This window comes from Falco peregrinus, chromosome 6 (genome assembly GCF_023634155.1).
Source record: "Falco peregrinus isolate bFalPer1 chromosome 6, bFalPer1.pri, whole genome shotgun sequence".
Taxonomy (NCBI): Eukaryota; Metazoa; Chordata; class Aves; order Falconiformes; family Falconidae; genus Falco; species Falco peregrinus.
In genome coordinates this window covers 72,668,595-72,691,693 of record NC_073726.1, presented here as the reverse complement: position 1 = coordinate 72,691,693, position 23,099 = coordinate 72,668,595, and the positions used below count along the sequence as shown (strand labels likewise).

The 23,099-nt window shown below is 39.7% G+C and overlaps 1 protein-coding gene across 1 annotated transcript in view; it reads right to left on the bottom strand.

Moving 5' to 3' along the window:
* PIK3C2G (phosphatidylinositol-4-phosphate 3-kinase catalytic subunit type 2 gamma) overlaps positions 1 to 12,274 on the bottom strand; it is a 208,105-nt gene extending 195,831 nt beyond the window's left edge. The window contains 4 exon segments of the mRNA XM_055809289.1: positions 1,749 to 1,831; positions 8,325 to 8,834; positions 8,836 to 9,082; positions 12,164 to 12,274. Of these exon segments, the coding sequence (XP_055665264.1) occupies positions 1,749 to 1,831; positions 8,325 to 8,834; positions 8,836 to 8,988 (746 nt within the window). The 5' untranslated portion in view covers positions 8,989 to 9,082; positions 12,164 to 12,274.
* Positions 12,275 to 23,099: the final 10,825 nt, after the last annotated feature.

The following is a 23,099-nucleotide window of genomic DNA, read 5'->3' as shown; positions in this document are numbered from 1 at the left end:
GCTGTGAAATTTTGACTTAAGAATGCTTTTCCATTTATTTGATAGAAGAAAAGCAAAGTCTGTTCTTATTTTCTTGCTGGTGATACACGTTAAACAAGTTACTGAAAAACAGGAATGGCTTAATTCTATTAATCTTTTTAGCCCTGTAAATAGACTCATGTATTCATTAAAAAAAAAATCAATAGAAAGCTTTTCTTGTAATTAGAGTTCAAAGTTAAATATAGAATATTTATCTGAATATCTGAGAGGAAAGCCAGTCACGTGGAATGTGCTTTCACACATCTTATGTTAACAGAGTTGGTTTGGGGTTCAGACTGATGAACTGTGGCAAAAAAGAAAACTGAGACTTATGGGAATGAGTATGTTTTGAAGGTGACCATTCACCCTGTATGAATATATAATATATTCACTGTTACTTTCAGAGCAGTGGCAAACTGGATTTTTTTTTCTTTTTTTCTCTTAAGAGAAGCAAGCTTGGCTGACCTTCAATACAGTCAATTAATTGAAGTCTAATATATATTTAAAAAAATCAGCATTCCATTTTCCAAATATTTTTCTGCAGGGAAAAGCATGTGTTTGTGCTAACAACTTGATAGCATGATCAGTGAATATCTAAAAAAGGAGAAATTAATCTAAAGATCTGTATTTCTTAGTGCTCTTGGATTTCAACACAATTTCTTTTTCCAAAGATTACAAAAGTAAAAAAGTTTTATCCAATTAAGCCACACTACTAACAGTAATGGTAAACAAAAGTTAAAGGAGTTTTTGTGGCTTACTAAGTCTCACTTTTCATTGTACAGTATATAATAATTGTGTTCTTCGTCAGTCAGTTCTTCCAATCCTTTTCTCCTGCTCCAAGCTACACAGGCACTAATATTGTGCAAGGCAATGGCAGACAATGGATCTTCAGTTTCACACACTATAAACCACCAACACTGAAGAGCTAAATGTACTTATCACTGATAAAGGGGACTTCTAAGGCAGAAAATATTTTTGGAATTAACATTCTATTAACAATCTTTAAATCAAAATTAGGAACTCTTTCATATTTATGTAGATACTGGAATTATGGCACAGTTCAGGAATGCAGGGTGTGGTGGGTTGACCTTGGTTGGATGCCAGGTGCCAACCAAGCCACTCTATCACTTCCATCCTCAGGAGGATGAGGTTGAGGGAGAAAATAAAATGAAAAAAACACCCTTGGGGGTCAGGATAAAGGCAGTTTAATAAAAGCAAAAGCAAAGGCCAGGCATGGAAGCAAAGGAAGACAAAAGATTGTCTCTACTTCCCATCAGCAGGGAATGTCCAGCCAGCTGCTGGGAGGTAGAGTTTCAGTACACACAGTGGTTGCTCTGGAAGACAAATGTCGTATTAACAAATGCCCCTATTCCTCCTTCTTACTCATAGCATTTATTGCTGAGCAGATGCTATATGGTATGGAATATCCTTTTGTTCAGTTTGGGTCCTCTGTCCTGGCTGTGTCCCCTCCAAAGATTTTGCCCACTCCCATCCTACAGGTGAAGGGAGAATGCTGGAGGGAGAGCCTTTATGCTGCGTGAGCACTGCTTAGCAGTAGCAAAACACTGGTGTGTTATTAGCTACCAATATAAGCACAGCCCTGTGAGGGCTGCTATGGGGAAAATTAATTCCATCTCAGCCAGACCCAATACAGAGGGATAACCAATCCGATTAATATATAAATAAGTGAAATGTCATAGTAGGTTGAATAAAGTTTTTTCATTACTTACTTCTCCACTGCATTGCAAAAAGCAACTGTGTTCTCGTTACTTCCTTGATTTGCTTCAACCAGCTGGATAGACCAACTTGTAGCCTAAAACATACCAAAAAGACACCAGAAGAAGCAGAGTTCAGTTATTTAGATAACAGAAGCAGAAGGACCATAAGGCTAACCTTGCATTTAGTTCCATGAGAACTAACTTTCATACATCATCATCCCTCCCCTGACATGATGGAGCTCCAAATAAGCACAAATAGCAATCTTTTGACTGCACTCTAAATGCTTTCAGAGAAAAAAACAAAAAGTCAAAAAACATCCGCTACCCTGAGTTTAGCAATTGTTTTTTTCCCCTCCGTGAAGAATACAGGGATTCCAGACAAAGCTTTCAAAATTTATCCAGTGACAGAGCAGAGGTAACTCTAAATGCAGAAGATATATGCTTAGTTTACAAAAGGCTGGGGGGGTGGGGTGGGGTAAAGAAGGTTATGCTGCGCTGAGTTTTAATCCTTACTTTCTCTCTTTCTGCCCTTGAAGGAAGCTCAGTATCCCTTCAAATTCCATGAACCTGTCGGGCAAATCCCTAAGACAAGTAACAGGAAGTGAGTGTATTCTGTTGAATATGAAAAAATCCCCAGATACTTTCTCTAAACTTGGGGAGCACAGCTGTGAGCCACTGCTTTGGGTCAAAGCACCCCCTTGTCTGTTTGCCATAGTACCCTTCACTCAGAACATCACCTCCAAGAAAGAGCTTAATGCTCTTATGTCTCCAAGCCCATTCTGCTGTGGTACATAAAGACAGATACAAGGTTCAACTAAGCCATCAACTTTTAAGCCCCTTCAGAGAGAGAAGCAACTAATGACATGTCACAGAAGAGGAAACTGAGATATGGTGAAAGATGTGTTTATCATTTTAATAATAATGTATGTACAAGTATGTAACTTATAACATTAATAATAAATAATATACCAAATTCAAGATTTTTTTTTTCCAATATACATGAAAAGATGCAGGCTGGGAAATTTTAGTTACAGTTTAAAAGATGGCATGAGTATAAAAGATGAAAGATCTGTTGGGAGCTGGCTAGTGGGGAAATCACAATGGCAGAACTGAAAGCACAAAAGTTACAACTCTTTTATGGATACCATCAGTCTTGGGTATCACTGTATATAGTATTTTCATTAACCGCAATAGCACAAGCATTAGGAGAGTGCTTATGAAATTTAAAAGTAAGCAAGCATCATCAGTAGAGGGAAAAACTGAAATATCTGGTACCAAAAAAATGGATAACCCTCAGGGCTGAAATAAGAGTGAAAATAAATTTAGAAGTACAAATCAGTAGTCCATCATCCCCTGATTCTAAGGACTGCTGAAAAAAAGCTCCTTCAAAAGTCACTGAAAACCTAGCATCTCCACTGGTTCATTTTTTTCCACCTTGGTTAGACACCTTACAATTGACGTCAGCAGACGGTGGTAAGAACTTCTGGTAGAGGTTCACTATTTAGAAATTATGAATAATTTGTTAACAGTAATGGTCTCCTAAAATTATGTAGTCATAAAAAAAATGCCAGAACACAAACAAACCCCATTCCTGTTCACATTTTCATTAGGGTAGACAATTCCACAAAAAGGTATATTGACAAGGGTCTAGGAAGTTCGCATCTGGAATGTTGTGTACCCCCGTGTTCCTGACAGAGGAATTAAATCCAGAACAAGCTCAGAAAGACATTGCTGTGTTTGTGAGTGAGCTCTACAGCAGGAGCACAGCTCACAGAGCACAAGTGGGAAGGTAAAGCTGCCACACTTGTTGCAGTAGGGGTGCAAAGGCAACCCAGAACCTTCACTGAAGACTACGCAGTGATGGTGGTGACATGCCACATGGCACAATCTTCATCATGGTGCGCAGAAACTGACCCTGTGGATAGCAGAGGCTAATGCACACAACAGAGCTCCAGAGGAAGGATACTGCAGCCCCGGTCTCTGTCTGTGGGGCTTGTCGAGTGCCTCTCGCTGGGTCTGGGAGTGGCAGCGGCTTCGCTGGTGGGAGCTGTGCTCTGGCTGCAGTGCCAAGCTGCTGCTGAAGGAGCTGCAGGAGGACGTGATCAGCCGGGAGGAAGAAGAGATTAACAGGGACTCTGTAGAGTGAAGAACCACCCAAGCCCTGTGCTGCAAAGGAGGGACAACTCAAGACTACCCTACAGGAGCAGTGGATGGAGACTCCCACAGGAGCAAAGGCTGGAAACCTGCTGCTTTCAGCAACAAACAAAAAGCTCTTTTTTGACCCGCAGTTCTGTCATTACAGAGCAGGTACAGTGCCCTAGAACAAGTGCATGAAAAAGAAAGGTAGTGGATAAATGAAAAGCTAAGGAAACTAGGCCACAGGTAAGAAAAGATGAGGCTGGGACATAACATTGATACTAAAGGAGCAAAACTGCAATTGTGAACTGAGGAAGGAGGAACAGAGAGGACTTGAGCAAGGAGAGGGCCAAGACCAGGAAAAGATGATTGACCATGAGAACATGGGTATGGATCCTCAAGTTCATGGCTTGAAGAAGAATGTGATTAGGTAATTATTAAAGGATGGCAAAAAGGAGCTTGACAGACAAAGCTGGAAGCTGGACCCTCTCCTGCAGGAGACAGGAGCCCTCTGCCTCTCTGTGCCTTTGCTGGCAGCATTTCTGAGTGAATCCTAATGGCAAATAAAAATATTGTGCAGACTAGTAATAGTCTACACAGAGGGAATCAATATATCATTGCTAACTAATACAAACTCATTCTGGCAGCAGAGGTGTACATAGTAGTTATATAGGTCCAACTCCATTTATGAATCATGTGGATGAGAGCTTTAGTTTTGTCATTTCTCTTTTCAGGTGTCCAGAAACTACTTTCTTCCCATTGCATATAAAGGTAAAATATTAATTACACAATCACACATTATTTACCTATAGGATTCCACTCTCTGCTCATTGCAAATGTCTGAAAGTGTGCAATGAATGAGACAGAGAATTGTGTATGGAAAGAACTGATGACAACAGGAATAAAGTAACAGAGTGCATCCCTGGGTAAGTGGAATCTATCTTTTCCCATCCGCAGATTTCTTACATTGTGTGAGTCAAGTCACCTGAACCATTGTCGTGTTTTAACCCCAGCTGGTAATTAAGTACCACCCAACTGCTCGCTCACTCCCCCCTCACACAGAGGGATGGGGAGGAGAATTGGAATGTGAAACTCCAGGGCTGAGATAAGAACAATTTAATAATCAAAATAGAATAAAACTGAAAGAACAATAATAACAATGATGACAATAACAGTTATAATGAAAAGGGGAAGGGAAAGAATAAAATCCAGAGGGAAAGGAAGAAAGAAACACGTGGTGCACCATGCAACTGCTCACTGCCTGCCGACTGATGCCCAGCCAGTCCCCAAGCAATGACCTGTCTGCCCCAACCAACCCCCCAGGTATATATACCAGGCATGACGTCCCATAGTATGGAATATCCCTTTGGCTAGTTTGGATCAGCTGATGTGGCTGTGTCCCCTCCCAATTCCTTGTGCCACTCCAGCCTTCTTGCTAGCAAGGCCGGAGGAACTGAAAAGTCTCACATCAAAGCCAAAACACAGCACCGTTCTAGCTCCTGAGAATTAACTCCATCGCACCTGAAACCAGGACAACCATCCTTCCCAAACTTGAACGCTAATTGTGTATTTCTCATTTCTGGAGCACCCAAACTGAAATCATGGAGTTTAATCTGATGGTTGGGCTTGGGTGAAGAATTGAGTCTTGCTAGTTATTCTGAAAACTTTAGATTCTGAATATTGTACATGGAACAGGCAAATCTATTGGATACTTTTAAAATTTTATTTCCATTTTCTTTCTAATACAGATAAAATAAAATGTCTTTTCACAGGGATGTTATGAAGACAGTTTCTTTAATATTTTTTAACATCTGACTTCATGATGACAGGGCTAGAGAAAATTAACGTTTCCTTTATTACATATTTTTATATGAAATATAAATATATATATATTTATATTTCTTTTATTACATATGGACATATTTTGATTAACACACATTCAATAAAGCCAAGGGCCATACAACTGCATCCAAGAGCTAAGGATCAGAATGACAATATGATTTCAGCAATGTGAATATTTCACCTTGCATACCTATGACCTATCTCAATGCTCATCTCCATGTTTCAGCATCCTTTCCATTTCGCTCTGTCTGCAGTCTTGGTTCTTATCTCCTATTAGTCAGATGTATCATTTACTCAACTCATGCTGGCTCTCACCAATCCAGTATGGGCTTGTTCTCTTTCTTTTACTGTCATGTTCCACTTTTCCGACCACTCTGACAGTCTTAACATCAGCCCTGTCACCCCACAGTCCTCCTTATCTTTTCCACTCTCAATCCAGTAGCAATGAGTTACTTTTACACAGGTGGTTTTTTTACCCTTCTCTCTCTCAACTTTTATTCTCCCTTTCTTACCATCTCAAGGTTCAGTCCCTTGCCTTGGCTCTCTTTCTATCCTGACATGGCTGTTTTTCCCTGAAGGAATTCCTGTGACCACACTGATTTTTCTGCTACAAATCAATTCTCTCCTCTCTCCCATTTCTTCCCCTTCTAGCTAAACAGCTCAAATACTTCCCTGACTTAATCAAATCCTCCCACACATTCGATTGTAGCCGCCCTTGACTCACTCATCTCTTCTCTTCCCTCCCCTATAATTCTCTCTTCCTCTGTCACAGAAGTGTTCGTGCCGGTTCTTATAAGGCTGCTTTCTCTAGTGCCTCTTATTCCCATACCACAATTTAATCTCCTCATGCTCATTTGTATCTCACTATTTTCTACTTTTCTCATGAGAAGGCTTGTTCTTTTCATCATGATGTCAGCATGCTTTAGTTTTCCTATCAGAAGTAAAAAGCAACAACAGCCTTTTGTCTCTCCACCTATTCATCCCCTCCACTTTTGTATTCATCACTGAACTTCCAAAATGTGGTGCCCAGGATTAGTTTTAAGAGTTCTTGCCCTCAGATGTATTCCCCCCCCCCCCCCCCCCCATCTGTCTGGGTCTGTGTATGTTTACTTCTATAGTTCTCCCTATTCACAGACATAGAAACAAGTCAATCAAGTGTCTCTTCCCCTTTTTTTTATGATGCTGTGATCACTGAGAGTTAAAAGCAGATGGTAAACCTAAATCGTCTTTTAATATTCATGGTGCAGAGGTATCCTGTAGGCTATTTCAGGATTCCTATAATGATTCAGAATGCTAACAAGGACTAGAGAAAAGGGAGGATTTATCATTTTCTTTTTGCTTCTCTATGTCAGGATTTTGAAAGAAAGAAAATGAGAAGAGATATAACATCAGAGAGAGTCATGGGAGTCCCATAAGACATCATTATTAAAAACAGCAAAACCACGAATGGAGCTATGAACACCCGATGGAAGGAGGAAAAAAAGAAGTATTTGCTTCAAAAGGACAGCTAAAGACAGAGCATGTGTTATAGGACCTGGCTTCCGCAGTTATAGTAGATACATCTGGTTTTAGAAGATAGTTATGTATGCACACGTAAGTGCATGCAGAACATGGTGAAGGCAGGACTTAATATGTTTCATCTGTCGGGATCGGGATAGGTCTGCCAAACTAGATACAGAGACAATAATCTGGCTCAACAGAAAAACAGATTCAGCATAATGTATTCTTATTTTGAGTCTCAGGATTCATATCAGACTACAAAGGTTTGTTATCTCTCTCAGACACATCTTACTCTATATTTCTGTATTTCTCCCTCTGTGGTAGTTTTATGGTTCAATGAGCCATAAAATGAGCCTACTGGAGCATTCTAGACCATAATCTAGATTCTCTTCTGGTGTAAAATGGCAGGTTTCCATTAGAGGCAACGGAGATACTTCATTTTATACTAGGTGAGGAACACAGTATACTTTTAAATGAAGTCTTTTTTACTAGGTAGGTTGGAGAAATACATTGACATTTTAAGTACAAGTTGGTTAAAACATGAAACAGCTAGGACACAGATTCTGCCCATATAAAATCCTCATTAGCTAGCCAGACTAGCCACCTCCCCTTCAAAAGTCATTTTTTATGGTCTGCTGGGTTCTCTTCTGATATTAGAATCAAAGGAAGAAGATGCTTGGAGGTTTTCATAATATATAAAAATTTCCTAACTAATCATGTACTGTTTGTTTAAGAGCATTCTCCTCGTAAAGATAAAAAATTAGGTTGGAAATTATGACTGCCATGAAATCAAGATGCACAATTATTGGAAAACACACCTGACACTTCCCTGCATCTCTGTCTTTGGAAGCAGTAAAAACCAAATAAGAAGTGAATAAGAAGTCTCACAGTTGCTTTTGGCCAGCTGAATTGCAAGACACATGACAGACACTCACTGCAAGAGCAAAAGCTTTTGCTTCCCCCAAGGTATAAATGTTTCATTTTGTATAAAGTCTTTAAATCAAGTGCTTCTAATCCATGTTGCATCAGTGTAAGTGAATACACAAAGTGCAAAGACACGAGTAAAATTTGAGAACCTTAAGCACTATTAATGTAAGAAAATTGAAATACCCCTCTGTCACGTCCACAGCTGCTGGGCCAGGTAGGTCTTATGTCACATCTTCTTGAAGTTTCAGTTAAGCAAGCTTCCCAAGTTCCACTTTCATCTCCCACTTCTTGTCCAAACTGATAGTTGTCTAAGAAAACAGGACACTGAGCATCCACATCGTCAAAGCCTATCTGCAAACTCAGACTTGTGTTGCGTCTTTCCACATTTGAATCAAACACATTTGTGGCTATACTTGGACTATTCCCTCCATAGGCTTCTCTATTTTGACTGTAGGGGTAGGGATCCACCAGTGAGGGGTTTATGCAGTCAGGGAGTAAAGACGATCTGAAGCCAACCACTGGTGACACTGCGCCTTGTTGCCAGTGTGAGAGAGGGTTTCCAGGGTAAAGATCACCATGAGCAACTACAGGCTGTTCACAATACTGCTTGTCAAGCACGTTCGGACCAAAGATGTCTGAAGGGAAAAGAATTTCTCCATGATGATGTGAATGTGATGAACCATAAAAAAAAAAATTCATTGCTGACTTCATCAACTATTCGATCAAATCCTAGATGGATCTCTCCAGCAGAACCAGAATGGTACATTGGGTAAGATGCTTGGTGCCCAGCGTGTCCTTCAAAAAATTCCTTGTGTGAGAAAGGCACCCTCCCAAAGTACGCCATCATTGATTCTTCTCTTTGGTCTTATTAATCCTCAGGGAAATCTTACAACAGTTCCAAGGTCAAGAGAGTAATGTTCAGAACTGGAGCTACGCACACACTGAAATGAAGCACATAACAAAAGTTAACCACCTAAATATCTATTATAATGAAAGCAGTACACTTCTTCAGTCTTTTTTGGCTTTAGAGCTTTCTACACACGGTGGAAATATTTTCTTTATCAGAAGGTTTAATATTCTGTTGCCTGATCCTCATTTCCAGACTTTAAAAATAATAATAATAACAATAATAATAATAGTTACTGTAGTTATCCTGGACTCCTAAAAAGCTGCAACAGGATTCCTGAAACAATTGATCTAAATGCTAAGATACTAATTCTGACAAACATTAAAGAAAATCTCCATATTATTTCCATTACTTGACACTTGTATAGCACACAATGCAGGAATCTAAAACAAGCAGGTAGGAAAGCTTTGTATTGATGGTTTCTTTAATGGCAGTTTCATTCACATCTTTCTCTTTTTTGCACTGCAAATTTCTTCATATTCTACTACTTTTTATCCTACTGCAATCAGGCAAAGAAAGTTAAGTCAAAAAACATAGAAGACACAGATCTCCAATTAACATTCAAAACACTACAACCCAAACGCTTGGATATGGCATATATAAAGGAAAACAAATATAAATAAATAAATTTCAGACTTTTTTGTTTCTTTGTTTTTCAAAACAGATGTATCTTCAAAGCCTGAGGTTGCATCTTTTTTAGTAAATTAACAGGCAAGGGCATGAGCTTCTGCAGAAGCTCAGCATCATTCACGCTGTTGCTCACAAACTTCCTGATAGGACTTTGGCATGTGCCAAGCAGTAGTTCTATGGTTCAGATGGGCAGCATGTGATGGAGACTGCTGTCAGCAGGCATAAGGATATCTTATTTAGGAAGAGAGTTTAGCTCTAAAACAAAAATTTATTCTGGGCCACTTGTCCTCAAGGCCTTGGCCTGTTTCATTTACTGATACAGATGTAGCCTAAAAATACAAATGACACAGAATAGCAATACTACATGAAGTACACAGTTCTGCTGGATACTTATCACCTAAAAGAAACATCTGATTTAATAATTCAATTAAAAATATATACTCCCTGGGGGAGCGGGGGGAGCCATCAAGATAAAAAATGTACTCAGAAATTGCTAAGGCTTAGATCCACAAATAGCTTTTCCAATATGTCCCCAAAATCTATACTGTATTACTTTAGATAATACTGCCTTGCAATGAAAATCTATATTGCAACAGAAGGTATTCATCACAACTTTATTTATTATTGTTTCATTTGAAGTCAAACTCTAGGTGACATAGACTACTGTCACCCACTGTGAGGAATGAGAAAAGAAACAAAAAATTAAATAGGTTGAAATGAAATCTCCAAGTTAGAGGCTGAACTATTCTTTCAAGCAGTCAACTTAGTGATTCCATGTGTTGTATGCTTTGGTTTGCTTTAACTGTGTTGAGTAACAAAAGCATTTATGAAGTCACACTAAGCCAGATAACCAAAACATTGCATGCCAATTTGAATGGTGATCTAAGCATGAACTTCAATTACAATCTCTGCAGCTTTCTCTAAGAGCGAATCCTGAGGTTCACTATGTTTTTAGATTAAGACGACACCCTTTTTTTTTTCCAGAAAAAATTAATAAGCATAATAATAAGACTTTTTAAAATGAATTTTTCAACATTTACATCTTCCTCTTTTTCTCATTACTACAGCAGGTAAGTAAACGAAAACAAGAAAGAAAATTATATATTCATTAAATCAAGAAAGAGAACATATTTTATTCTTTATTTTTTTGATCTTGAAAATTGGAATATTTCAGGGAAAAAAAAATAATAAAAGACTGCTATCTCCCTCCAGCTTCATTTTCCTTAATAAAGTTTGGCTGCCTGGAAGACAATAATTGAGGTACAGAAAACAAACAAACAAACAAACAAAAAAACCAACAAAAAAACCCAAAAACAAAATAAAGAAAAAAACCAACAACCTTTTATGACCTTTCAGCAGTTTTGAATTTTTTTTTCTTTATATTTCAGACAAATTCAGTTTATAATGACACATAAATGTCTAACAGCTCATTCACCCCTAAGGCTTTCATGTACAGCATCCCGTATTTCTCCAGCAGACAAATATTCACACACCCCCCCCACCTCCATCTATCTGTACATGAATGCTTATCTCCCGCACGCTCCATACTGTTCAGCAGAAGTATTGCCTTCCTAGTCATCTTCAAAAGTATACAATCTATCTATAGTGCCAAAGGCTGGTCTGTGCATTCTGCTTCCCTGTTCTCCTCAGGGGGCTGGGAAGGCCACGTAAGGAACCAGAAGTCTACACAGTGCAGTTGGATCCCTCTCCCAGCCCGGATCACAGCAGAGGGAGGGCCTGGCAGGGAGCAGGAGCTTGTACAGCACCGTTTGTAGCACTGCATCTCTCTTACATAAGCTTGCATTTAAAAGGAACCATTAAAACTGGAAAATAAGCATGCCATGTTGTAAATCTAGGTGGTTTAAGTCTTACCTGCTGGTTTGGTTTGTAAGATTCGGCTCCATATTTGGGCCAAATCCTGTTCCTTTTCAAAACAGCGTATGAACTTCAGGAAATTATTTGGCTTTTTGCCAGCAACTGTTACTCCATTTGAATCACGCAAAGTACATTGATAACACTGAATTTTCAAAAATCACTTAGAAGGCAAAATTTATAATGCATTAAAAAAAGTAAAATTAAGTTTTAAGATTAATTTTCTCTGCCTTGCATGCAGTTTCTGAATTCACATTTTAGAGGGTTTGGGATTTTTTCCCCATGGCTATGAATCCTTCCTTTTCCTTTTAAATGACAGCTGTGTTTTCACACAATCTTATGGTTCTGGGACTGGGGGCTTTAAGGGAGAATCCCAATAAACACTGTAAAGCATTCACTACAAACCAAGAGATTTGACAGCATCATGCAATGCTCACAATGATGTAGTTGCCGTCCAAGCACACAAAAATACTTTCCTTACTTCAGCATGCACATGTGTTCTAGTACAAAAGCTTTGTGCACTGTGGGCTCCATTTTCCCTTTTTGCCAGAACCCAGGAGGAGATAACTGGACCACTTGCTAAGCCGTAAGAATATTTCTTGCAACTTCTTACCTGAAATACATAATTTGTTAGAAGAATATACAGTCTCCTATGTCTTCCTGTTCACAGACACATTTAGATGACCTATGTACTTTCAGTATGAAGGGGGTGTAACTTTCCATCAGAAGCATTCCTTCCTGTTTAACCGGTTTACTGTGGTAATGATTCTTTCCCCTGTCTTCCTTCAGGGAAATTTCAAACTGCAGTAACAATTAAAAGGTAACACCTTATCTGTCCTCTCTCTCAGTTTGGGAAATCAACCTTTTTTTTTTTTTCTTTCTTTTTTTTTTCTTTTTTTTTTTTTGTCTTCTTTTTTTTTATGAGCAGGGTAGCAGATGATCTCATACTCTCAGTACAAGTACCAAACATGTTTAAAATAACAAAAGAACTTCTCTAACATAAAGACTTGCCTTTTAGAAAGGTTTCTTTACAAGAACAGGATTCAGACGTTTTACTGTAGACCACCTTCATGCAGCTTCCCTCTTATCTGCACTAGTGGTGTGTGCTCCAAAAGGAGTGCCTAGCTCTGCTCACAGGAGAAGGGGATGGTACAAATCGTGCATGGCAGTGAGGTCCTCTGGCTTTGGATCCTCAGTATGCAGAGCTGTGAGTGTAATGGGGGAAGAACCTCCCTCATGCTGGGATATTTCCCAAAAACCGATGAAGCCTTGACCCTCTGAAAAGGACCTGCTGAAGAGCTGGAGTAAATACAGCACCAGTCACAAACATCTTCCCATACCTCAGGGGCCCCAGGACCCTCCATAAAAGGGAGCAGTAGAGGCTGCTTCAGGCACAACACAGAAGAAGTTCCCTCAGGGACCATCTGCCTTCACGCTTCATACCATTCCTTAAAAAGGTATAAATTGCCTGGCTGAAGTGCCATTCAGAATTCACACAGAATCCCAAACCTAGTCTACTCTGAGGCTCTTACAGGCAGGAAATCATCCTCAAAAATAGTGAGGGAGTCAGTACCAATGAAACAATATTTCAGTTATAAAAAGCCATACAGTAAGACTGAACAGATTAGGATAAAGCATTTAAAGTTAATAACTAATCTCAGATATTTTACATCTGATAAAGTGAATGAAGTAATAATTTGATAAAGCATTACAGGCAAACTTCTGCCCTTCAAACTATAGCAAAAACCTGTCAGTGCTGTCATTGTGATTTCAGAGTTAGCCAAGGTCAAAACTTTTTTCAGCTGGTGAAGGGAGATACATGTTTTCTCGTATATTCTCCAACCCTTAAAATGTCAGCTTGCTCCACAAACTATTTGGTGGCACTTGTACCGTACTGTAGTCATTGCCAGTGATTACTGTGAAGCGATCCTGAGAGAGAGGAACACAGCAATTTTAGGAGCTGCCGTTTCAGAGTTTATGGCAGTGTGATGTTGCTTCATCCCGCAGTGATTGGACACGGTAGAAGGAGGAGGACTGAGAAAACAGAGGAAATACACATGCGAAGAGCTTGTATTCCCAAACACAGAAGGCTATATGCGTCATATGGACTGAGCTGGGATACGTCCCCCTCTCTCCCCACAATGATTTCCAGGACAAGGTTGTGAAGGTTTTACTTGGGAAACTGAACATTTTCGGGATTTTATTAAGCTTTTAAGGTGGCATCTTTTTTTTTTTCTGTTTTCTCTTTCCCATCGATGTAGTAGGCAGGGAACTGCTGAATCACTTTCTACATTAATTCCTCCTGGAACGCCCAAGCATTGCCTCCTCCTTTTTTTGCTGGCATGTGGGACAAAATCTCTAGAGACAAAGAAAACTGGATACTCCCTCGGATGCCTCCTCTCTCTCTGTTAGATACTCTCGCTGCTCCACCACCCGGCAGGAGCCTACATCTCACCCAGCCGAAAGGAGAATCATGCATTTGGTTTAGCCACGTGTGAGCGTGCTCGCACCAGCCAGGTCTGATAAAAAAGCTGCGGGTAAAGAGCTGGCAAAATAGTCGCTCGAACACACCCCAAGATGAAATACAGCATCTTCAGCAGGCTTTTGCTCTCAGCGTTGCTCCACACACAGTTTGGAGCTTTCCCAAATCACACCCTTGCATCTGAAGCCTTGAGGCTTTGAGCAATAACAGGCTTGCAAAGGGAATGCAGCGAAGTGTTTCAGCAATCCGGGGAGCCAGAAAACGGGCTAAACAGAAAGCCAGTGGGGACAGTGCTCATTTCATAACAGATCCAGGCATCTGTGTTCCTATTCTCCAGTGCCACCTACTGTCATTTCCCCAAAACTCTGACACAAGGAGCAGAGATCACTGTGTCAAGCACAGTGGCAACTCAGTTTTAGGTCTGGCTGCAGGGAGTGTCATCATATCTATTACCACCACTGAAAAATCTGGCCCCTGTCAGAAGGTTGCTCTTTACAGGAAAGATTCATGATTGCTGGCACCCTGCTTGAAGGTGGCGTGATGCTACTTCTCTTAGATCATTGCTCCTAAGTACTGCTGCACCAAGGCAATGACAAGGTGTTAGCAAAACTACGTAGGTACAACAGGGTTTTCCCACATGCTGGTGGAAACACATGTCAAGATTTTATTATGTTTAAGCAGCAGACAAACAAGAATTCTGGGTAAAAAAAAAAAAAAAAAAGTTAAGATCTGCTTTTTTGTATGAAGGCCCTTCTTTATTTCTCACTTTACAAGCTTCATCAAACAGGGATTGTGCCTTCTTACCTGTTTAGTAAAACCCAGCAGAGTAGATGCTGCTGGACAAAGAAAATTAAAGTTGCAACAAATACAATACAGTGGTTGCATCATTGTCAAATGATTCATCAGTAAAGCAGACATTTTCCATAAAGGGCAAGAAGGACTACTCTGTTCTGAGAACACTCCTCACCCTCTATTTACTCACAGAACAAGTCAGGGAAAGGACAGAGAGGGAAGAGGGATAGGGAAGTAAACTTTTACTTTTCCAAGAAAAATGTATAGAAAACATTTTGTTTCACACAGAAAACATTTTCAGGGGCTCTATTGACACTTGCATATATTAGACAAAGTTACTAAGTTACCAACACCCTCCTGGGGTTTAAAATATGTTATGAAAGATCAGCATTCACAGACTGCAAAGCTAGCCATGACTAAATGTAGACCGCGGGTTTTAATCTCTCCTTTTATTTGAACATCTTTTGTACTTTGATCCTCTGAAAGGAACGGCACACTTTAGCGGAGTTGTTTCAGTCAGAAACAATTACTTCAGCTTTAAAAAATCAAATTGCTGAGAAAATTAAGTGCTGAAATGGAGAACAGTCTTATTACAACCACCTTATAGCACAGAGTTAAAATAAAACAGAGGCAGATTTTTATGTGTATATATACATTTAAAGACACTCTCATATATATATGTTTATATATAAATTACATAAACATACATGTATATACATACATATGCAAACATATGTATTATGTATATATTTATATGTACATACAGATTTCTTTATAAAAGCCTAATATATGTGTATACATACATATAAATGCCTAACAGACACTAAATGACCCAAGGAAAGAGCCTAAATGCTTCAGAAAAGAAATCAAGCTACAAGTTTAAGCTAAGAGAGTCAAACATCCCAAAGCTGAGCAGTGCTTAAAGCCAAAGCACTTGTTCATAAGGCTTTAATAAATTTCACTTTGTGCTGTTTTCTTCCGTTTCTCTTACCTTCTGTGATTTTTTCCATTGTTTTCTTATGCTATTCTTTTCATTTCCTCAGTCCAGTGTGCCTGCTCAATGGCTTTCTGTGAAATTCAGCTTTGTCATTCCAGTGTATTCAATAGGGTTTGTTTACCTTCCAGAAATCGTTCATACCATAGACTGTACAAATATAAAAACACAGTCTTGTGATACCAGCACATTGTTAAGACAAGCTCCCTAGCAACTACAGCAGGCTTTTTCCTATGGAAAACTTAGTGAGCTGGCTCATCGTCATTCCTAAGACCCCCTCCAGTTGCAGCTCATGGTGCATGGGGTCTCCAATGTTGCTAGAGCTGGGAGGACCTAAAGCACAGAGCTTGACCACTCTGGCAGACCTGAGCCAGGGTGCCAGAGCCAAGGTGACTTTGTTGTATTAGCTTGGCCGTGCTGCCTCAGAGAGCTGTTAATATTATGATTACCTTGAAAAGGATCTGACTTCAGTATGGTTTTAAATTCAGCTCCTAAGCGACCCGCATAAGAGGGAAAGGGAAATGGTAATAAAGACCCACTTGCACTCATTGCTGGGTTTTGCTGTGAGTGAATCTTTGGTTCACATGACATGTCAGGCTTGTTCAGTATTCAGATGAACTAGTAGGATTGAGTCCTTTTCTCTTATTGATGCCACAGGTACCTTCATTGAGATCAGTGAATTTATAAAACCTTACACTATATTTATACTATAAACCAGTACATATGACATTATAAGCTAGTATATACTGTAAACATAGTGTAATATCTGAATCAGCTCTACTGTCTTTATCAAAGAAAATAAATTAACAATTCTTTAAGCATAAAAATACAGGCATCTAAAACCAAAACAATAGCTTACTTACACAGTATCAAGCTTGTCTCAATTTGCCTTTCCACAAGGATGCTTTGCTTACATTTGCAGTAGTGCACCTATTGCAGCAGTACAACATCTTAAATAATACAATTTTTTCTGAATTTTCCCTGAAATTCTTGCACATGGGTAGCTTCTTATATCTTTCTTCCAACTTTAATTTTACTGTCATAATTGCTCACAGTATGACGGAAACGCTTGCTTAAAAAAACACAAAACAACAAACAAACAAAAAACCAAAACCCATCACCATATGGCTTTTACAAAAAAAAAAAAGTTTGTGGGTGTATATATAATTTTTAAACCGACTGAACAGCATTCCTTATATGCAATACAGGATATAAAGCATCTGTTTAGATAGCTAATTTGCCTGCATACTTAGGTTGCCTGTGCATGCCAGCAAAGCATTCATTACTGTTTTCATTAAAACTTTACCTGCAGCATGAAAGTGAACAATAATTTGCTTGAGTTTTCACATAAATAATACAAAGGTACTGCTTACCTCCAATAAAACTTATTTCTGCAAACTGCTATGTGGAAATTAAGCTCACAGCAGCCCTCCACCACAATTGAACTGGCCCATGAATGGGATACTTGCAGCACTGAGAATCCAGCTCCATCTATCACCCCGAAGTGCCTTCCCCATCAATGGTATCTGCACAGATTATTCTCACAATAGCAACTGCTCTCTGTTGTGTCAGGTCCTGCGCTACCCTGCCCATGGTTTTGCTAATGATGTTTTTGTATTTATGGACCAAGAGAGCAACAGGGAAGACTCTGTTCACTGGACCTGTAGAATTAAAGAGGTGAGGTGCATCCACTGAGGCTGAGCAAGATGCTCACACTGCAGCATTTCTGTAGTTATAAACGTACAACCTACTCAATGATTCCAAAGGTACTCATTCCATTGCAGCAGCCATGACCTAGATTTGTGTTCTGACTTTTGGGCAGCTGAGCCAACCCTTACTGCTTTGACAACCCTCTGACCTTCCTACCTTGCTCTGTCTTCCTTTCAAGTGCAGAAATAAATAGATGCCAAGAAAAGAGTTAGCAGCACAGTGCTTCACATTGGAGGGGAGCTGCTACACACATACGACTTGGTGTGGAGTGGGGGCAGGTGGGAGGCTGGGGAGAAGACTGCAATGCACCAGGCAGGGAGGGCAAGAGAAAATTGTTCTGAAGCAGGTATACCTCAGGGGAAGATGAAGAAGGGGTTAGTATCCATGCACAACGGCCTCTGCAGGTGCCTGGTATCTTCCAGGGACAGATTCCCAGCTCACAATGAGATCAGATCATCTGGCAAGCACTGGGTTAGGAAAGAAAGAGAGAAAAGCAAGAAAGCGCTCTACTTATCCTCCCCCCCACCCCCACCCCCATCCAACAGCCCATGAAAAACCCTCATTCAAAAAGTTCACTTGTCTCTACATAGACAGTAATTTCATGGTACTTTAGGGTGGGGGTTGGGGGAGTTAACTACCATAGGAGAAACAAATAATAGCATCCACCACCATGGCCTACAAGATGGCCAAACCCACCATGCACTGATGACATGAATGCAGATAGGGAAAGTCACGTTTTTCACCACAGTTGCTGGGGGAAGTGACAACCAAGAAGCTCTGGAGTCAGGTACATTCCTTACTTTCCGCTGTGATGTCTTGTCACCCTTGTCTCACCAACCTATGGCTAGCTCACTTCACTCCCCTTTGAGGTTCATGCAAAATAAGAAATCTCAGTTCAGAAGAAGTTTTAGACTGAGGGTGGCAACCCTGTTACAAAGAGTTACATCACAAGCAGCACAACCATCTTCCTTCTCCCCCAAGGAAGGGCTGAACTTGACAGACCCATCTGATCCCAAGCATGGGAACACCAGACTGCTCCTTCCAGTTCGGGCAGTGCCAGTGTGGGCGCTGTCCTGACGCAAAGCTCTGAGCCTGGACACCTGACAGCAAACCTGCGGCATTCAGGTCAAACCTGAGCCTGGGGTATGCCTAAAAGCAAACAAATACAGAACTCACTGTCATTTAGGTTTTCATTAAGGGTTGGTTGTTTTTTGGAGGAGGAGGGGACAGGAGTTTCAGCATGTAAATCAGTGCAATTTAACCCCATAGGTTGAGAGAAAAAAAAAAGAAAAAGAAAAAAGAAAGAAAAAAGGAAAACCAAAGAAATCTGAAAACACCTGATGTTCAGGTGCTGAGGTGTCATCTGCTCAGAAGCCTGTACTGCAGGCCTCCAGGACAGGGTCTAAAATAAGACATCATGTTGCACCACAGTACCATGCTCTTCCTTTGAGGCTTAGTGTCAGAGCAGGTTACAATTGATGGCTACATAAAAAGCTCTATTCTGGAATTTGAAAATATAATCATGTTTTATCTTGATTTTGAAATAAACCTTATTCAAAGAACTCCTTGAACATCTGCACTTACTTCTGGCTGCCTCAGTTAACTGTGTCATGCCTACATTACAGCGGCAAGTCCAGAAAATATCCAGACATTCTAGACTGAGGCTGGAGCCCACTCATAATACATTGTTCAGGTCTGCTGCAGACTAGGAATAGCTATCTCATTCTTTGCTTGGTTGATCTAATTTTATATCCTTGATTCAAATGGAGTTGTGCAAACCTCATGTTTGCTATCAGGCTATGAAGAAGCCTATTGTAACTAGGATATGGTTTTCTTAGATGTAAATGCACATGCAAAATAGAAAGAGCTTTGATATTGAGATTTTTTTTCCCCTGAGGTTCAAGTATTTCATCATTTTAATAATATTCCGTTTTCCTCTTGCACTCATTTTTTAAACATCTTTTGTATTAGCTCCGAGTACTATAATTCCTTCAAAATTCCTCTGGAGGGCACTATTACCATAACTATACAATTAACCACAGATGGATGTAATAGAGATAAACACTAAACAGCCTTGTTGGCAGGAGGCAGAGTGTCTTTTAACCAAGACGGGTTCTTTACTGCTGCCTGGGCTTTTACTCTGCATTAGAGAATACGGGAAATCTTAGTTACAAAGAGAAAAGAAAATTTAGAAATCATTATTGTAGACATTTGTCCTGCAAAAAGGTGGTGTGTGTGGTGGGGTTTTTTTCCCTGGTCATTATCTTTGGTAGCAAGTACTAGACTTTGGTTTATCCTTCAAAGGCTTTGCAAAAGTGAGATTCCCAAGGCACAGCACGATTTGTGACAGTTTGGGTTGGGAAGGGATGGAGGAACTGATTATCTTGCAGACTCTTCCTGTCCTCTGTGGCCACTTGTGCACCCTTGAGGCTGAACTGGCTGCTGTGAGACCTGCACTCCACTCTCCTCCCACTCACCAGAGCTGCTCTGTTCCACAGTGCAGAGCAAGGTCACCTGTCCCTCCAGGATTTAGAAAAGCCTGCCCAACATACAGAGGGAAGGATACTATTTTGGAGTTAGGAAAGAGATCACGACATACCAGAGCTTCTTAGTAGCTGCGTCGTTTTTTAGAACTGAGAAGAAAATCAGAAGTGAGCCTTACAGTTCGTAGGAAAACTTTTCTGAAAACAGGATAAACTCTTGGAAGCTTGGAAAGGTCAGCTTTAAAGTAAATGTGTATGCCTAACCCCGTCGCCCTCTTGTGATCATACAGTGTATTGCAAGATCATTTTACCTGAGTGCTCTGAAATTTTTTAGGGTAAACCAGTGGTGAACAGCAATTCACAGGGTTTAGGGTTTGAGTTGATTTTGTTGGTTTTCTTCTCCCTGCATCTTCTGAAAAACATCATAATTATGTACGAAAATTATTTTCTTTACTTTGATTTTACTACTTCCTCTTGGGTTGTTTTTTTTTTTTCCTTTTACGACTTGCACATGTAGTTTTTCATCTGTTTTTCAATTAGACAAGAAATTACTTGAGTAGGTGCAATACTTGTGTGATTTTTTTTATAGAAATGTTATAATAGTGATGAGGGTCTTGGGATACCATATTGTATAGAAGAAAAATATATTAATATAATGTGGTTTTAATTAGGCCATCAAGCAAGGAAAATAAGAGGGAAGGATATATTTCAGTTCCCGAGAAAGAATCAGCACATACAACTAGAATAAAAACTTGCAGAGTAAAAATGAATCAAGGTTTTGAATTAACTTCTTGTGAACCTGTTTGGATCTGCATTGATATATTCATTAGTAAAAATTATTCTTGCTCTTTTTCATTAATCCCTTACCCATTTCAACCTGAATTCTTTGTTACTAATTATCACCTAATTCAAAGACTGTCCCCATACATCCATTTTATTTCAGGATCTTTCTTTCTTCCTGACATCTGCATCGCCACACTGAACACTGAACTCTCACAGCTTCTCCTCCTAATTGCCAGCCTTCAATAGCAATTGAAGCATTTTGTTTCAGATTAAAAGACTTTGTAAAAAAATAAAAATGAATGACATGAACTTTTCAAATAGATGTAAGAGGGAGAAAAAAAAAAAAAGATAGGTCAGATTTTGGGTATACCAACCTTGACATCATCCTTTTAAAGTACTCCCCAGGCAGCTTTAAATTTTGCAACCAGCACTCAAGCAGCCGCTCACCCTAGGGCCCAGTCAGCTTGGCAGAATGACAGAGGTCAGCATTTCACACGAATGAACAATTTCTCCAATATATAAGGCAGCCATTCAGCTCTGTTTCTCGTTTTTCACCTGTCCTTTAAAGTTTAAACTGAGGCTATCATAGGTACTGTGCCCAATGCAATGGAAATCCCTCTTTCTATTAACCCTTTGAACCCTTATGATGAGAAGAGATACCCTTACAATTTTGAACTGAGACACTGAAGCCACAGAAGGGCTCCTCTTCCCTCCCTCCCCACACTAGCTTTTTTTCTTATGTAGTTTCCCTCACAAACAAATCCCCTTTACCTCTCTAATTCAATCACTGAGTAGGAAAAAATCTTGCTGTTCTTGCAAAGCATTCAAAGTGTGTGCACGTGGTGGGGCCAAGTGGAAGAAGTACTTTGATCAGATTCACTTTTGGGATTTTTTTTTTCCCTGCTTTGAATGTGCCTGGCACTTACATGCAAAGTATTTTTAGGTAGGGGAGAGAACCTCCATACAGTGATGTGGTTCTGGAAACCAACATGCAGAACTTGCAGTGAGGCCAAATAAAACTGACTATGGTAAATCAAAGCCTTTTTAGTGAGTCCTAGTCAAGGCACTATGGAATACACACAAATTTTAGTAAACTCAAAGGAGTTAATTCATCATGAATTAACAAGCTATAATCAAAGACAACTCTTCAGTCCTAAGAAACAAAATGCACCCATCTTACTTATTAGTTGAATGGTCTGAACAGGCATGGAAACTCAGTTATCCACCTGAATTCCCTGGACATTTCTCAGAATGCACCTGTGTGACATTGGTTCAAGCTCACTGTTGAAGCAAATTGGGAAGGAAAAAGGAAATCGAAGGCTGGATAAGGAAACTTGCATTGGCTTTGCTGTGCTGTTACACAGCCAGCCAACTTCCGTGGTCCCAACATTCAAAATTCAGATCAGATTTCTCTGAGGGAGGCTGGGGTTCTGCTTTAAACTGGTGTGTGATTTTTATGAAAAAAAAAAAAGTCATTCAGAAGCGAGTCTCTGAGCAGCTATTAAACATAAAGTAACTATTTAGCAAGATTCAATTAAGACAGATGAGATAGATTAACAAGAGTAAGAAAATAGTAAAACCGAAGTGTAGAATTTACTAACTACTTTATAGCACGTATGTTGGCCATAAGATAATTTTGTGGGCCCTGGAGCCACATGCTTACGTGTGCCATCCCAAATTTCTGCACATAAGAGCACCCAGGGGACTATTAATACAGTAGAAAGAATTGTGACCACGAAACAAACCCATGCTGTCTCAGCTCCAAATTCTTGTAAGAGCCATTACAGTCACTGCTTTTGTACTCCAAAAAAAAAAAGCTCTAAGCAGAGAAAATGATGGAAAGACCATGACATCTGAATTTATGACAAGAAAGAGTTAAAAAATCCTGAGCTTCTGACTATCCAAGTTGTCCCAACCTCAGTGTTGTTTAGAAGATCAGGTAACTGAAATGTTAAGATATGCAGTGTTAACCATAAAGCCTGCACTTACATTGCACAAAGCACCACTCTGCCTTTTCCAGTCAGAAGACTGCAACCAAGTAGACTGCAGCCAAGTACCAGATACACATTTATTTAGACATATATACCAAAGGAAGAAACAGCGACTCACAGATGGCACCCCTTTTAGCTAACAAGAGAGACCCTTAAGCCATCCAGATGCTGATAAGCCCACAAAGGTATCAGACAGTGAAGAAAACTGTCTTCCATTAAGTTGTTGGTTTTTTATTAAAGCATTTCTGTTTTCTTTTTTATTGTTTTTTACCTCGCATCCAAACCTATAAACTCCAATGAACTGCTGAGGTTCA